At 32.8% G+C, this 18,638-nt stretch overlaps 1 protein-coding gene across 2 annotated transcripts; it reads left to right on the top strand.

Annotated features, from left to right (window-relative positions):
- The first annotated feature begins 6,794 nt into the window (after positions 1–6,794).
- LOC120580832 (protein DETOXIFICATION 16) lies at positions 6,795–17,198 on the top strand. 2 transcript variants are annotated; one of them, XM_039834978.1, is made up of 8 exons: positions 6,800–7,171; positions 8,393–8,937; positions 13,299–13,385; positions 13,521–13,577; positions 15,558–15,796; positions 16,094–16,212; positions 16,318–16,404; positions 16,889–17,198. In XM_039834978.1, exons 1-8 carry the CDS (start codon positions 6,974–6,976, stop codon positions 16,970–16,972), a joined length of 1,416 nt encoding a protein of 471 aa, XP_039690912.1. In that variant the 5' UTR covers positions 6,800–6,973; the 3' UTR covers positions 16,973–17,198. The 2 variants fall into 2 exon arrangements, with proteins under 2 accessions (XP_039690913.1, XP_039690912.1); XM_039834979.1 differs by lacking the exons at positions 16,318–16,404; positions 16,889–17,198 and adding an exon at positions 15,937–16,006 and having other exon boundaries at positions 6,795–7,171; positions 16,094–16,213.
- The last annotated feature ends 1,440 nt before the right edge of the window (positions 17,199–18,638 follow it).

The following is an 18,638-nucleotide window of genomic DNA, read 5'->3' as shown; positions in this document are numbered from 1 at the left end:
CTTGAATTCCTTTTTTAGATTGAAAAAGGGAATATTCTTTTTGTTTGAAAAGTTGATATATTTTGTTAGAGTGGTTTTTTGGAAGATTTTTTTAGAGGTTGGAGAATGTTCTAGTAAACATTATGGTTGAGCCGTTTCCTTTTGTTATCCCTTTTCTTTTAGGGGTGACTTTGGGTCAGGCTTCTTTGGAGTGAGTGTTTTGTTTGTTGAAGCCTTTTTTTATTTCAAAAGCTTTTGGTTTGTTTTCGGGAGGTTATGTTTTCTTGGGTTGTTTTGTTTTTGGTTCATCATCTGAATCTGAAATTTCAATCTTGGTTTTTTGAATTCCAATCTCAACAATAATCCTTTGGGATCTTCTCGCTCGTGTGGTTTGGGTTGATTTGACTCTTTTTGGTTTAGGTTTTGTTGAGGTGGGGGCCATTTGGTTAAGATTTGGAGGAGTAATTTGATAAAAAGTGTATGGAATCCTGGCGAGAGTATTAAAGTAGATGGGGTCAATGTCAAGGTCATGTAAGGGTAATTAAGTTCCATCAGGAGTCAATGCCAGGGTCACGTAATGGTTTGTTCCAGGGGCATGATGAACAAGGTGGGTTTAGTTTTGGTGAAGATGGAGGTGGTTGAGTTTGTGTTATTTTTAATGATTTAAAAGAGAGTTGTGGTTCATCAGAGTGTTTTGAAGGTTTTGGAGGTGAAGGTAAAACATCTAGAGAATTTTAAAAGGGTGTTTGTTTAAGTGAATCGATAGGTGAGGGGATGGATGTATGGGTTCTTTTTCTTGAAAGAGAGGGAGGAAAAAGTGTTCTTCTTAGAGGCGCTGAAGGAGGAGAGGGAGAGCATATGGTGTAGATGGAGAAGGGGAAGGGGAAGTTGGTCGGACTGAGGGACATTTCTTCCCGTAGCATTTGGTTCTGGTCATTTTTTTTTTTTTGTGGTGGAGTGTGGTAGTGATTTGAGAGGAAGAAGATGAAGAGATCGTTGGTTTTATGGAAGATGCAGAAGATTGTGTTTTTCAAAGAGATAAGAGCGGAAAACGGTTTTTGGAAAGAGAGAAAAAAAAGTGAGATTTGATGGAGAGTGGTTTAATGAAGAGTTTTCTAGATTGATGGGGTAATTAATCTAGATTGATTAGGAGATCGTTGGTTTTATGGAAGATGTAGAAGATTGTGTTTTTCAAAGAGATAAGAGCAAAAATGGTTTTTGGGAAGAGAGAAAAAAGTGAGATTTGATAGAGAGTGGTTTAATGAAGAGTTTTCTAGATTAATGGGGTAATTAATCTATATTTATGAAGAAATCGTCGGTTTTATGGAAGATGTAGAAGATTGTGTTTTTCAAAGAGATAAGAGCGAAAATGGTTTTTGGAAAGATAGAAAAAAAAGTGAGATTTGATGGAGAGTGTTAATGATGAGTTTTCTAGACTGATGGGGTAATTAAGTGAACTTTTGTCTAGGAAAAAGAAATGACTTTTTACAACCAGAGTTTTAAAAACCGGATCGGACCGGCCGGTCGGACCGATTGGATCATGAACAACTTAATGGATCGGTTATGTAATTAGATCGATGAAAATCGGAACGGCTTGGTTAAAATCGGTGACTCGGCCGATTTACGGAACAGCCGGTCCAATGCTTAGCTTTAAAAAAAAAACGAAACAGAAAGAAGAAAAGTCTGGAGAAGAAGAAAAAAACGGAAACAGAAAGAAGAAAGATGTGAAGAGGAAGCAGAATCTGCATGCTTTCAATTGAAACTCCAATTGAAACTACATTTAAAACTTAAACTAGAAAAACTAACAGAAAAAGAAAAAAAAAAAACTAAACTTATGAGCGGCGGCTGTTATTTGTGATGCTGTTGTTACAAGTTACAACAATACGATAACTAGGGTTTTCACTTTTGGTTGGTGGGCTTGTGAAATAAGCCCAATTCACATACGACCAATTACAAAGCCTATTTAAAAAAAAAAATTATAAAGCATCTTTTAAAAATAAAATAATATTATAGCAATTTTTTTTTCAAGAAAAAATTATAAAATAACTTGTTATTTCTAATTGAATAATTGTTAATTCTAGATATTCTATGGCTTTAAAAAATAAATTTAGTTTGCTATATACTTTTAATTTGTCAGTTTTTTAATTTTTAAGTGATAGAGTCGTCGGTTCGATCTGATTTAATAAGGGTAAATATTTATAAAAATTTAATTATGAGACTGAGTCATCTATCCGAGTTATTTGGTTTAATCTGATTCAATCATGCGGTTCAACCAGTGACTTAGTGGTTCGACCATTAACTTATTGATCCAGTACCCTGTCCGAGTCGATGACCGAGCCGAATTTTAAAACTATGTTTACAACTGACTATATACATTTTTTTTAAGAAAAAAAGTTCAAGATATGAGAGGCAATCATGAGCCTCAAGTTTTCTGTTTAAGAATGATCTACAAACAAGAATAATATGTAATTTTTCTTTAATGAAATCAAAACGATCTTCTACTAATGATTCCTTTGTATTAATATGATTCCTCTTAGAATGATGTTTGATTTTGATGCGTTTTGATCTAAAATGTTTAATGAAGTTTTTTGATAAATTCATTTACGTGCTCTTGAATTTTATATCTCATATAACCTTAGCTTAGTTTTTATTTATACAAGAATATAATCTAAATCAACTAATGTTTGGAATAAGATGTTAATTGCCTAAAGCCCGTTTTAGTGTATGGGATTGGGAGATATGAAGTCGAGAGACACGTTAAGTAACCACCTTATGTAAAATGTATATATTTAAAACTAAACCAAAAAGACCAAACATGTGAGAGCCACTTTTTATTGTTTAATCAATAGAATGGGTTCAACCACGATTGAAAGAAATTAAAAAATAAACAAATTATGTTAGATATTTGTGTATTGACTTCATTATTGCTAAAATAAATATTTATTGAATATGTTGTTCCAACATCTTGACATCTTGTATGGTGTTGGATATGATGTTCCAACATCTTGGCACAGTTCAATGTGTCATGTTCTTGTGCCTTGGTTTGCGCGCGCTTTATCTTATTAAAAGGAATTCACGCCTTATTAGTTCTTGGCCAAGTAGCATGTTTTTTGTCCAGAATCAACTAGATGATTTGTTCCTAAAGTATTGTCAATATTTTAGGAATATTTGGTGGTGTATTGGTAGTTCCTAAAGATGTTCCGACTTTTTAAAAATTGCTTTATTTGTTACTGATTTGTGTAAAGTGGATCAGCTCGTGGATCTACATTGTTCTGGAGCCCAACAAGACTATTTAGCCCGTATTGCTTTAGTATATATACAAGACTGCAAGACTTAATTCATCATTCAAGCCGTCATTGAAGAAATAGCTTTTTAGGGTTTTGAGTCATTGTTATTGATGAGCCTTTCTTGTATCACCTTGACACATGTTAAGAACTGTGTTTTATTGAGTTGTAAGTTGTACTACTCCTAAGCTTTGAAGCACGGAGGTAGTTTGTGTTTGAAGGTAACTTCATCTTATTGAGTTGTAATTTGATAATCACAGGGGTTGTGATTGATTGAGTGGAAGTGAGATAGGATCTCAGATCTAGAAGTTCCTAGGTTGAAGTCAATACAAGTAGGTCCTAGGTCTAGAGTTGTAAACTTGGAGTTTGCTGAGAACTTAGAATAAGAATTACACTAATGGATTTCCTTCTTGGCTTGGTAGCCCCTAGAGTAGGTGTGTTTGTCACCGAACTGGTTCAACAATCTTCCTGTGTATTTTACTTTCTTGTCTTTTACGTTTGCATTGTTTTATTTATTTCTGTTAGCACGATGTTCTAAACATTACATTCAACCTTCGTATTTTGTGTCTGGTGTTGGAACGTCACATAGAATATCTGAAAGTTAACGCGCCAGAATTTGAAATTATAAATAAGAATAATATTTAATATACAAATCATAATTTATAGAGTGAAATTCATAAAATTCACAAAGAAATACAGTAAATAATTAAGGTTAGTACTAAAAAATTTTTACTGAAAAGTAAAATAATAGTTTTTTAAAAGAAAGGATAACGAACCTATGATAGTATGATGGGCCGAAAATATTGTAAACTAAAAAAACGGGCCAATGTATTTACTTTTGAAAAACCAACCCTTATCTTATTGAAAATTGCTCTTGACACATGAAAGAAGGCTAAAAACACATGTAAAAGAAGCAAATACCCCATCGGTAGTTAACTATCGAAGTTTCCTCGACACCGCTGGTTTCATCGGCATTTAACGACCGATGCGTACTGCACATATCCAGAAACTGCATAACAGAAGCGTCAGTTTCTAAAATTCCTCCCAATTCCATTTTGACGAAAATCAACTCAATCATCTCCTCAAAAACACAAGTAAGTAGTGTTAATCATTTGTAATCATAATGTTAGTTTGTGTAGGTTTATTTTTGTTAATTTTGTTAGTGTGCATGTGGTTAGAGTTTATGTATGAATTGACATTTTGATGATTGCATGTATAGTTTAGGAATTGATAAATGAATGTAGTTATTATAATTGATGTTTTAAACACATAACAGGTTCAGAAAATGAAACTTCTGCCAATGCAGAGGTATCAACGCGCATCGTCAATTAACCATCGATGAATTATAAGATCCGACGAAAACTATCTGCCGAGGAAGAAACAGCCGACGGCAGTTAACTGTTGAAGGGTATTTCCATCTTTTACATGTATGTATTAGCCTTGTTTAGTGTGTGTACATCAATTTTCTTTCTTATCTTATTAGTCATCTACCTTTCTTTATTTTTTGCGCCTCAAAATCTTGTTCCTTTTCTCAAGATACATGTGGTTTAAAGACATTATTGTCTCTAAATCACATGGTTTTACAAGTAAAACTTCTAATCGAAGGTGATTATCCAAACATAAAATCATATTTCTAGTGCTAATAAATATTACAAAATCATTATATTCAATGATCTAAATCACAATTTTACCTACCATAAAATAAATGCATAATAAAAAAAAGAGAAATGATATTTGAACAATTATTTTTTGACAGCTTTTGTAACAACTTTCTCTATCATATTCACATTATCTATCTTTTTACTCTCTCTCTCTCTCTGTGTGTGTGTGTGTATATATATATATATATATATATTGCTTTGAATTTTGTATCAATACCTCATTTTCTTTATAAAGCTTTGATTGTATCAAAAGTTATCACATAAATAGATGTTCAAATAACACAAATCTAAACAAAACCAAGGTATAAAGATTGAGATTTTCTCAAAAATGAAAGTTATAACCAAACAAGCAAACAATATGTAATTACTACCTTATATGGTAGAATATTCTTGAATTATCGAGTTTGCATCAAATACATGAACTACCAAATAATATAAAGAAAACAAATGATTCATATATTACAAGGCACTCCATAGACCGATCAAAATTAGTCTTTCAATTTCATACAATTACTAAAATACAACTACCCAACATTGAATAATACATTAGGAAAATTTATGAAAACACTCATCACTTTTGCCTCACTCTTCTTAAGATACCCCTTTGAACATTTATGTAGTCCCCCTATACCTGGAAATCAAACATTTAGGTATGCAATGCTATATATAGGCAAAGGTATACAAATGGGTATCCAAGAGACAAGTAGTAGTCCCCCTATACCTGGCCCATTAGTAAAAATGGAAAGTAAAAATGGAGTACACCTACATCTTTTTTAAGTAGGCTGCACTTACACTTTTAATGACAACTTTGAAATTTGAACTTAATTGTAAGGTGTCAAAATATTCAATAGTAAAGTCAATGAATATAATTAAATAATGGCCCATTAATATTAAAAAGACAAAAAAAAAATTAAAGGAGGGTAGTTTGTTTTTTACTTTAATTTGTCATAAAACTAGTAATAGTTTCTTTCGTTTGCATAGATCTATTTATTTGTACTTGATTTTTTTTTTTTGAGAGATTTGTACTTGATATTTAAGGTCAATATTATAGATTGGAATAAATTCATTAGTCATTTTAAAACATTAATGTGGTATTTTTCTAAAATATTTGTTTATTTTATATGTAAAATTCTGTCAAATATTTGCACTTGAGTCCCATTGTGGATTTTATGTGTTAATATCTAGAAAACACAAATTTCCCTATAAAAAAAAAAATCTAGGAAACACAAATTTTTATGTCCCGTTGATATGTACACCCTCCTGTCACTATTATAAGTAAAAAACCATATTTTAGGTTCATTCATTAAATGTTGATGTAGCCTAAATATAGACCACATACAACATTTAATGAATGAACCTAGAAAATGAATTTTTGCTTATAATAGTGACCAGATGGTGTAATTGATAAATAAACTCAATATGATGAAATTTTAAGAAAGACAGAGAGTCAAAATGAAAAATAATAAATAATGAATGAAAACGTAATAAAGAATGAAAATGTTATGAGAAATAATAGTAGTCCCATGAGCTTAACTCATTTGGTAAGGGATAATGTACAATATGTGTAGGGGTCCGGGTTCGAACTCCGGACACCACATTTATTTATTTTTAAGGTGAATTTCTCTGGCCACTAGGCTACTTGACAAAAAAAAAAGTAATAAAAAATTGCAAAATGTGAAAGAGAAGAAAAATAGAAAAAGAAAAACAAAAGAATGAAAAAGAAAAATGTAGCAAATACCAAATTACCCCTAATGAAAGTTGTTTTAAGCTATTTGAATGAAGGATAAGAATGTAGTATGATAATTTGTCAAAAAAATAAAAGAATTTAGTATGATAAATAATTAATTTTTGTATATTAGTACGTAGTAGGTAGATAGGACCCAAAATATTTCCCAAAAATCTCTTATAATAATAAGAATTGAAGATAGTACTTTGGTGTAATTAATAGTGACACATTCAAAGAGGGTCTTTACGGGAAGTTGACATCATTTTGGTCAAGGCTTGTGTTTTTGTCTTGGAAACTTGAGAGAGAGAAAAAGAGAGGGCACAATGAAAATAGGGAGAAGGGAGATTATTGAAGAATCAAAGAAGCAGCTATGGCTAGCAGGGCCATTGATATTTGTGTGTGTGTTTCAAAACAGCTTACAAATTATATCTCTCATGTTTGTTGGACGTTTAGATGAGTTGCTTCTTGCTGGTGCTTCTTTGGCTATTTCATTTGTCAATGTTACTGGCTTCAATGTATTGGTATGTTTTGAGTTTTCTTCATTTTAGTTTCCATCAATTTTATTGATTTCTAGTTATCTATGCATGTATGAAAGACATATAGAAATCTTCACTATACAACTAGTATTAGCTTTTATGAAAACCACTTTTAATTTCCATTAATTTTATTGATTTTCAGTTGTCTATGCATGCATGAAAGTCTTGAAATCACCTACAATTTTTTTTATGATATTTTATTAAAAAATAATTAGAAACTTATATATTTTCATAAATATTAGTTATTCAATGAATAATTCATGTTATAAGAGACAATTCACTGTTTAAGTTCATTGAATAACTGATCAATAATAAAAACCATATACATAAGTTATTCAATGAATTTAACAAGTAAATTACTTAACCAGATGCATCTGTTATTCAACAAATTTAAAAAATAAATTATCTCTTACAACAAAGAACATATCTACATTACTTGACCAGATACATATGGAGTAGTATTTAAGATGTTAAATACAAAATTTCAATTATTACACACTTTAATTTCTCTATATTTAATTTTCCGAAAAAAAGTGGCCATGTATTTAGTTACAATATTCACAACAAATTAAAATAAAATAAAATTCAGAGTGCTTCCAAGAACAACAAAATATGGATGTCTGGGGTTCGAACTCTAACCCCTGTATATTATATACAATATTTCTGCCAACTGATTTAAGCTCACTATGACATAATTGGTTCAATGTTTTTATTCCATGACAGCAGAATTTCTCACGATTTAATTTCTTAACAAGTCTAAGAAAACTAGTTAAGATCTTGTATTTTTAAACCAATATATACAAATTACTCAAATTGGGATTGTAAAATTGATATCATTTTCCTCTATATTTTTTTTTGTGAACAGTTCGCTATAAAACTTACTTCATGCACCAAATATTTTTATATTTTTTTAAAATTAAATAAGAAAATAAAATCTGGATTAAAATACATTATGTAATGTTTTCTCATAAAAGCATAAAGGTAAAAAAATAAAAATGGATATAGCTCTTTTTGTACACGAGTAGCAAAACGAGCACTATAACACACTCATTACATAACATTGCACAAATTCATACAAGAATGGGTAGTTATATACCCATGAGATTTAATGGGACTTACAAGTTTATGATTTTGTTTATATATGTATCTTCTTTTGTCAAAATATCAAACTATATTCTTAATTAACTCAAATTTATGTTTATTTAGATGGGTATGTCAAGTGCATTAGACACATTTTGTGGGCAAGCATATGGAGCACAACAATATCATATGGTTGGAATATATACACAAAGAGCAATGTTGGCAACCACCCTTGTTAGTATACCTTTATCATTTATTTTGGCATACTTAAAACCGATTTTGATAATTTTACGTCAAGACAAAACTATTGCAGCACAAGCTCAACTATTTGCTCGTTACTCAATTCCAAGCCTTTCAGCCAATGCCCTTCTTAGGTGCCTTGTTAAATTCCTACAAACACAAAATATAATTTTTCCAATGGTGCTTGCTAATGGAGTCACTAGCTTGATACATGTTTTTCTATGTTGGGCTTTGGTTATAAAATTTGGATTTGGTATTAAAGGAGCTGCTATTGCAATCTGTATCTCAAATTGGCTTAATGTGGCAATGTTGGCAATTTACATGAAGTTCTCATCTTCATGTAAAAAGACTTGGGTTGGTTTGTCAATGGAATCCTTGCACAACATCCCTCAATTTCTCAAACTCGCATTTCCTTCGGCAGTCATGGTTTGGTAAGATAATTTCTACTAAACTAAAATTTACTTTGATAGAATATAGATGATTATATAAGAAGGTTTAAATATATTTTGTTCTCTACAAATATTTGCATTTAGTCCAATATTTTTTTTTGTCAGTCCTTATACAAATATATTATTTTTGCTTTTGCTCCTTGTTTTGTTGTTTTAGTTCTTCTAACTTTGTTCATATTGAAACTAGTCTTTATAAGATGTGAGTAAATTTCAATACGAGAGAGGAGAAAGAAGAGAGAGAGTTCACACAAAGCGGAGGTTAGGGGACGGTGATAGGTTACATCAATCATCTTTCTCATATTACCACATTATTTTTCTTCACAAACTTCTCAGATGGTGATAGAGTGGTGGATCTTTGAGGGTTTTTTTTCTTTCTAAATTCAGGAGAGTGCGAGAGGTGTATATTTCAAAAAAGCTTGATAAGAAACTGAAATTTAGGGATGTAAAGGAAGTAGATGTGTGGAGTAAGAAACTGAAATCGGTATGGTGTAGGTGTTTCAATCGCAAGGTCAACCTCTCAAGGCTTGATAAGAATGATTGGGGGTTAGGACAGGACTGTGGCAAACATAAAGGAAATAACGAATGGCGAGGCTTTACAGGGAAGGAGAGGAAGGTCCAACAAGGTAAGTCTTTTCTGACAGTGTTTGTGAATAAGGAGGTTTCATCTGAGATGGAAGTGATGGTGGGTCGATGAGGTAGTAGGTGGTGGGAAGGATACAGTCGGCGGAGGTCTTTGAGGTATAGATGAATCATCCATTTTCAACAACCTGCAAAAAACTTATGTGAGCACCCTAGTCCATGAAGAAGATTTCTTGATAGTGAAAACTAGTTATTGGATCCAAGGAGGGCCAAACATCATAATGGTAGAGATGAGTGGTGGTTTACTTTTGTTGCACGGAAATGGTGAATTTGTGGTGGGGAGGAAGATGATTAAAGATAAGGGGTCATGGAATTTGAATATGTAGGATAGGGAGTTTTTAAAAGGTGGCAGAACAACTTGACATTTTCAGATTTTGATGAAGAGACGGTGGCTGGAAATAGTGTGATGGTGGCGAGAATCAATATCATCACATCTTTGGTAAGGAGGACCACTCTTCATCGGCATCTAGTGGTAAAGCGGATCAATTTTGACTCGTGGGTGGTTGAAAAGGGCAACGGAAGGAGGGAGTGCTAGGATCTAGAAAAACGGTTTGATTTTGAAATTTCTGGTACCTCAGTCGGAAAGTTCCAAATAAGGTGGCGTGTGTGGAGGTTGGGGGGTTTGGATGGTGAGTGACTCTATGATAATGATATATCATGTGATGTTAGTAGGAGTACTAGGTCAAGGGATAAGGATGAATGTTTTTTAAGGAAAGGCTAATGGTACATACACACGATTCCAAAATCATTTAGCTTCATTTGGTGTATAAAAGGATGGTGTGACAACTGACTAAGACCCATTGGTTGACAATGTGGGTCAAAGGGGAATCAGGTATGTTGTTACGAGAAAGGTGGCTGACGGGATATAATAGTGGATGGCTAAGGATGGGGTAGGTAAGACATTTTGGAGAGAGAAAGACAATGAGGTGGCTAACAGTTGTATGGGGGCGCTAATAGTCAATAGGACGATGCAGATTAGTTACATAACGGGTTGGACCCAACTCATGTGTTGTGGTGTGAAAGTAATAATCAGGTTTCTCAAGAAGAATTATGGTCGACCCAACTATTTTCTAGTGAAAATACACTAGATGATACAACAGATGGGGTGTAGTAAATGAAATTGTGCGAAGATAGATGTTTTAGAGTATATGTTATTCAAAGGGCACTTTTGTTACACTGGCTGGGAAAAGGGATACAAAATTGAGGAAAAAGAAAAATAGAAGCATGTTCGTTGAAGTAAGGAATATGCTGGATTCGTCAAAGTCTGTCAATCTGGTAAATTCAATGAAAGAAGATGGATGAAGGCGAAGAAGTAAAGAAGTTTTTGGTGAAATCGATGCTTATGGAATAGTGTGGATGTGGAGGTTGTGGCATCGGATAGTAAAGATCCCAATTTTGAGTTGGTAGTTGTGTTACCAAATACTTGTACCTGACTCGAGACTTCTCTTGATAAATAGAGACAAATGTTAAGAGGTCCCACATTTGTTTAAAGCCCAATGGATGGGGTCACAAAAAAATCTTTAGACTCGTCAAAATTTCTAGGTTTACAAAAAATAGTTGGATTGTCATTTATATAGAAAAATGGGGAAAATGTATCAGAATTGGTTATTATGGAGGAGATAAATGTTAATAAGTTAACAAAGGAGAGAACTATAGTGAACCCTTGCTAGTTCTCTCTTTTAATTCTATGATGGTTGGGGAGTAGTATAAAAATGAGAAGAATAAAAGAATTGTAGAGTGCTCACAAACTTGATATTTTGGTGCTACAAGAAACTACAAAATGAATTGGAGTCGGATGAGTTTTGTCTTAGCCTTTGGGGAGACACGGATTGTGATTGGCCCTTTAGACCATCGAAAGGAACTAATGGAGGTATCTTATCTATTAAGAGAAACGCGAATTCAACTTTGCTTTTTTCTTTTATTGGCAAAGGGATACATAGATGTTTGTTTTAAGTGGGGTGTTGATAAAAATAAATGGTTTGTGGTGAATATTTATGCGGAGTCTCACCATCATCATCAACATACAAATTCAAATATAGCCACACCATGATCTCTAAAACACTCCCTCCGCCCCTATATGTAAGCATCCTTTTATTAGAGGCAAAGAGTTCTTACATATAGGGACGGAGGGAGTAAGTAAAACCACTACACAGATTTCATAAATAAAAAAGAAATTTGTCACGGTTAACAAAATACTTAAATCAAAAGAAGAAAAAACATGAAAGAAATGGTCCTAAATTTGAAGTTTTGGAAGCTACGAAGGATCTCCAATTATCTGCTTGTGTGGAGGATATTGAACTACGACGATAGGAAGTCTGCAAAAATGAAATCAGGCTGAAGATGGGGGATTTGTCTTCAGTGGTGGTGGAGGTGATGTAGGGTAAAGGAGGAAAGTCATGTAGGAAAGGGATTGAAGATCGGAATTAAGAGAAGGAATGAAAGAAAGAAGCAGTGATGAAGGGTTTGATTGTGATATATATATATATATATATATATATATATATATATATATATATCAGTTTTGCTAGAAGATACTCTTTATGAAGGTGCTTTTTAACAAGTTGTCCTATAGGTATTTGCTAAAAGACACCAACTAAAAAGTGGATAATCACACCTTGAAGTGTGTGTGGACTGCTAAAAGACATCTTCATAAATATTAAAGGGTGTCTTCTAGCAAAACCCTATATATATATATATATATATATATAGAGAGAGAGAGAGAGAGAGAGAGAGAGAGAGAGAGAGAGAGAGAGAGAGAGAGAGAGAGAGAGAGAGAGAGAGAGAGAGAGAGAGAGAGAAATTTTTTTGTTTCTATTTAACTGTTACTTTCAAAGTTCAATGCAACATTAAATGATGTTTTATCAATATTACCCTTAGTTATTTATGGCGGAGAGAGAAATATATGAAACAGAATATTAAATGAATAAGGTTATTATAGTAAAAGTATAACTTATTGTATCAAAAGTAGTAACAATTATTGATTGTCTTGGTTTATGTAAAATGTCAACATATGATAATTAAAAAGGAACGGAGGTAGTAGGTTTGAATAATGCTTGCCTCTTTGTTTTCTATAAAATTGGACAAAAAGTAAAGCATTTCTTGAGATATTTATGTATTGGAAAGTGTAGTGTATGTTATTAATGTTTGTTGGAATAGGGAAAGGTCATCGTTGAAAATGGAAGGTGCGTAGAAAATTTTCTACATGGGAAATAGAATAGAAGTTAACGTGTATGGAAGATGGAAAGGTGTCTTAACGCTGAATTTCAAATGAAGCATAGTAGCTAGTCATTTCATGTGCGTTACTATGTGTGTTCATCAGCTGGCCATTTAATGTGTGTTCCCAACAATTGTTTAGGGTCAAGGGTTTCGTAATTAGGGTTGCATGTCTGCTAGGATTAAATAATAAGAATAAGAATAAGAATAAGGATAAAGATGATACTTTTTTTTTATGTTTAGTCGTTATACCCCAATAGTATGAAAAAGTTTTTCATAAATGTCTACTCAAATTTTATTATTAATAGTGTGAATTAATTTTGAGATGTAATACTACAACATAACAATACCGTTAAATATGATTTAGCAGATATACCTTTTGAAACAGGAATCGTGCCATGTCAATATAATGTTATACAAATATGAGACTATGTTATTTATCCACTGAGAATTTCTAATTGCATCTCTATTGTATCACTAACATTTTACAGCTTAGAATCATGGACATTTCAAATAATGGTGCTCCTGTCTGGTGCTCTTCCCAATCCACAGTTGCAAACTTCAGTCCTTTCTATATGGTTAGTTTCTTTTTAGTCATTGTTCTGAGGATTATTCCCACTATTTGTTGTAGAAACTTTATGTTCTTATTTCTAACTCAGATACAACCATTATTGCTTTATTATCTGTGGCTAAATTTACTTTTTCATCTACAGTGTTAATATATCCGGTATGCTTTGGATGGTACCGTTTGGAATTAGTGTTTCTGCAAGGTTAGTAGTGCATGCTAAACTCTATTAATTTATATTGTATCAGAATAAAAAATAGACACCAAAATAATGTACATGCTATCACTAAAATTAAAAATGGTGACACATTTATTTTGTTTAATTATGTTTTTAGTTTTCAACTAATTAGGATTAAGGTCTGCTCGCATGTTCGGGTCTGGTGGTGTTTTTGTGTTGGTTCATGTAGTATTGCGGTGGTGCGGAGGTGTTATTTTAGGTCTGTCGCGTGTGGCTTTGTGTGTGTTCTAATGTGTCTTGGCTGTTGTCGCATTTTGTCTTATGTGTAGTGCGAGTGGGGCTTGGTGTATGTCTTTCAACCGGCTAAGCAATGTTCGTTTCCCGGTGTTCTCCTCGTCTTGTGGTTCACGCTCGATGTTCAGAACTGTGTGGGTTTGGTCTGTGCTCAGTTCTCGTCAAATTGGTCGTGTGATTTAATATCTCACAGTTCTAATTTTGCATCTTCATGGTTGCTTCTTTGGCGGAGGTGCAGGTTAGGTGTTCGCCAGTCGTTGGGCTTGCTGAATGTTTTGATTCTAGCGTCTTTCGTGTGTCTCCGTACAATATATTAGTTGTGGAGGATGTTGTGATCTTTTCAAGCATCGATATGGTGAAGAATGGGGTTGAAGGTGTGATTTTAATTAATGGGTAGTTGAAGAAGGTTGAAGCGTGCTAGAAGGATAACTCGTTTGTTAACGGAGTTGTTTGCATGGAAGTGAGGTTTTGGATGTGGTGATAATGAGGAAGAGTGTGTGGTGTTTCTTGCTTTTCTTCTGTTGTCTGCTCACAGTGATCTTAGATACGAGTTCATATCCGTTGTCGCTAGCTTATGCCGTTGTCTGCTCACAGTGATTTTGGGTTTTTCTTAGTTTTGCAATGTTTTCGAGCTAAGCCCTTTTCCGATATGCTTTGTTTGCGCTAGCTACTGCTCCATTTGTAGAATGCCTTAGGGATTTGTTTTCTGTTAGGTGGCGTCGATCGCTTTTGATTCGAGATCGAGAGTTAGTGTTTAATTCCAACTTTTTGGGTTTGTTATGACATTTTCTCCGATATACCGGAAGTTAAGGGGTACCTTACTTATTTATTTCTAGAGTTTGGTGGGTCAATCCTTTTGATTCGAGGTTGAGAGTCAGTTTCTTGACTCAAGTTTGTGGGCTTGCTAATGTGTCTTATCTAGAAAACTAGGGGTCAAGTGGGGGTGGAATCCGAAGGTGCATTGGAAGACGTCATTGTTTGGGTGTTTAATTGGGCTCAATTGTGGTGTGAGAAGTTAAGGTTATGTTTTAAGGGTTTTTTTGGAGGGGTCATCGTGAGAAGCAGACGACAGGTGACGGTATTTTGTACGTGGTCACTTGGGAGTAACTGTTGGAGGTTTAACTTTGATTTAGGTGTTTAGTTTAATTTTGGTGGTTAGATTTCTTATTAATGTTGGTTATAGCCCTCAATTTAGGTGGTCTATGTATTGGTGTTGTTATGGTTTTCTTTTGAGTGTTTCGCCTATTTAAATTGGCTTTGTTTGTAGTTTATGTTTGCCAGTCCCTGTTCGTCTTGTCTAGAGACTTAATATTATTAAATTTTGTTGTGAAAAAACACCTTCTAAAAAGATTATTACATCATCTAACATAAGCAAAAGTAAATCATATCATATATGCTAAAATAAAACAATAACAAATCATAACACATTAAAAAAATGAGGACGAAAAAACTCTTAATATTTGAGTTTGATCTAACTCAACCATACAAAACTAGCTTCTATGATATACTCATATCTCTCAACACTTGTAACTCAAACATAGCCTATTTATAATGTATTAATATCTAATGCAATGTGTGACATAATTTAGTGTAATCATGTGACGGTCATACTCGATACGTGTCCGACATCGGAACACATCTAATTCGAGAAGTGTTCATGTTTCATAAGTATTGACTACAATGAGTCTCATTTGACATGTTTTCATGTAACAGTACAAGAATCTCAAATGAACTAGGAGCTGGATGTCCAAATGCTGCTTATTTAGCTGTAATAGTAACCTTATTCATGTCATTTGCTTGTGGAGTTCTAGAGTTTGCTTTCATTATGTCACTATGGAAAGTTTGGGGAAAGGCTTTTAGCCATGTGCATGAAGTAGTCACATATGTGAATTCAATGACACCGGTTGTTGCAATATCTGCCTTTGTAGATTCATTTCAAACTCCACTCCAAGGTAATGATTAAAAGCTTCTATTGATCAGAAGAAAAAAAATCAAATTTTCTTCTATTAATGATATCTATAATAAGATAATGTGATTTAATAGATCTTAGTCCATGTTTGGTTTTGCATTTGCAAAATCTACAATATTGTAGCTTTTGATATCAATAGTCATTTTACGATCTTCTCTGAGGATATTCAAACTCAACACCTTAAAGTTACAAGGTTAGTTCTTGTATTATTAATAGACCAAAAATTACATAGACCAAAAATATATAAACCTTCTCTTTGCTAATTGTTTGATTCTTGTAGGTGTTGCTAGAGGATGTGGTTGGCAGAAGCTTGGTGCATTTGTTAATTTAGGAGCTTATTATCTTGTTGGCATTCCCATTTCTGTTGTATTTGCTTTTGTCTTCCACATGAAGGGACAGGTAAAAGTTAACCAATTTTTAATCATGTTCGTTTGTTGCTAAGTGGTTAACTATTTGATTTAGAGATACTATATTTGATATTATCTTGATTCTTCATAATTACAGGGGCTATATTTAGGACTTGTGATAGCACTTGTTGTGCAAGTGGTGTGTTATCTTCTTGTCACCTTGTGCACCAATTGGGAAAAAGAAGTATGTCCCTTCCCTTATACTTTAAATACTTTTTTTTTTAGATTTAAATATGCATTTGGTCCTTGAAAATATACCTTTTTTTGTTTATATAAAATATTTTAAAAAAATTCTCGCAGTAAATATGTTCAATTTTACTTGGTCACTATTTTTCGTTTTAACCCTTGCAAAGTTTGTTAATATCAAATTGATCCACATAATATGTGAGCAATATTTATTTTAGTCATTTACCTCAATCATATTGGAGGGATTGCAAATCGAATATTCTACATATTACTGAAATCAATTCCAATATAAACAAATTTCACAAATACTAAATCATAACAATAAGGACAAAGTTTAAAAAAAAAATGTGGTGTATTTGCTAGGATAAAAACAACAAAAATTTACATGTACTAGAAACAAAAACTTGCATATTTATGGGACCAAATAGATAAGTTTTGCTATAAATTATATGGCTCTTAACAACATTATCTTCATTGTTCAGGCAAAGAAGGCTGCAATAAGAGTACGAGGCAATGGAGTCCAAGTTAATGCACATCCACATGACCAAAATGTTTCTGCTCCGTAGTTTAAATCCCTCCATTAGAATTTTATGTGGAAAGTGGAAACAAAACTCAGCTAAATAATAAGTACTCCATAGTATATAATCCACCAATACAGTACTTGGTGATGAAACTCTGTAATCTTTGACCTAGAATTTCAATGAGTGGTGCATTTAATAAAGTATAATAATCGAAACTTTGTATTATATTGGATAAATTGAATAGTTATGATTGAAATATTTTAAAAAGTTACAGGTATGTCTTTAACTAATTTTTGCTTATGGAGGTTTTAAGTGAGCAATTGATTTTTTTTTAAAGAAGTGAGCAATTGTTAAAGGCAACTTTCTATTAGCACCATATTCAGGGACGGATCCACCATATGGTTGAATGTGGCTATCGGATTGTCAATCAATTGGTGTTTTTTTCTTCTCTCTCCATACTGTTTCGAAAGACAAAAAAATCAATGTGCTTAACAATTATGAGAGATAATTTTATTATTTTTTGAAATGTTTATGAAAGAGAATTAATTGTTCAGGAAATAGGAAATATTTTGTTTTTGATTTTATAACAATAAAAATTTATTAATAACAAATTCCTGTACAAGAACTCATATCTGGTATAATATTTCTCTCTAGTGATATGTACCATACAACCGTATGGATCGATACTTCTCAATTTTGTGGTCACTTCTCTCTACTGATATTGCGTTATATCTAATATGATACTTCTCTCTAGTAATGGTCTACCATACAAACCCTATGAGTCCTATACTTCGATAACATTGCTTAATCTTTTCATACCTGTCTATATGGTAATAAACTAATCTCCTCTCAAGATTCGGAAAATTATCTTGAAATAGAAAATAAATTAATGGATAAAATACTTACCATTTGGACGGTCATTTTGGCTTTGATTTTACTCAATTTGGAATTATGATAAGGAAGAACGAAACAAAATAGTGAATTTCATTAATTGAGAAATTAGGGTTTTAAAACAGATAATTGAATGGTTGGAAAAAATGTTAAACTTACCAACTCAATGGTAGACATCATACTAAAATTTGATTATAATCGAAGAAGATTTCTAAATAGTTGATTAACACTAAAATGAATTTACCTCTTCCTACATTGTGTACACAATGCCTCTTTCATTCCCTCTTCTCGGGTTCTTTTTTTATTTTTATTTTTTGCTTTCGCATCGGTTTCCGACCCACCAAAGATGAGCGATTAATCCAGCTCATGCGTAGAGGCATGCGCACTGGTTAAGTGTTGTTCCTCCTGAGAATCGAACTCGGATTCTTATTCAAGTATATTTTCTCTAGCGCTACAGTATCTGGTATAAGTCAAGGCATTCTACTCAGAATGAGAATTCACCACAACTTCCCAAGCATCCATGATGGGGTCAACCAAATCCAACAACTTTATCTCTTTCGATTTAGGATCTTTGAATTAACAATCCAACTTGCACCTAGCTCAAATTTTTTAAATATTTTATTTACACACTAAAGCAATAGATGTTGGAAAGGTTTTGGCAGCAACATTCATCAATATGGTATCTCTATCAGTAACAACTACCTTCAACATATTTTCTTTACACTTTAAAAGATTAATACACAATTGTATAGCCCAAGTAAAATTTTCTTCTTTCTCACAAGTCATAAAAGCAATGAAGGGCTCTCTCTATCCTGAGTTA

This window comes from Medicago truncatula, chromosome 6 (genome assembly GCF_003473485.1).
Source record: "Medicago truncatula cultivar Jemalong A17 chromosome 6, MtrunA17r5.0-ANR, whole genome shotgun sequence".
In the NCBI taxonomy this organism is placed as follows: domain Eukaryota; kingdom Viridiplantae; phylum Streptophyta; class Magnoliopsida; order Fabales; family Fabaceae; genus Medicago; species Medicago truncatula.
This window is presented reverse-complemented; position numbering and strand designations above follow the sequence as displayed.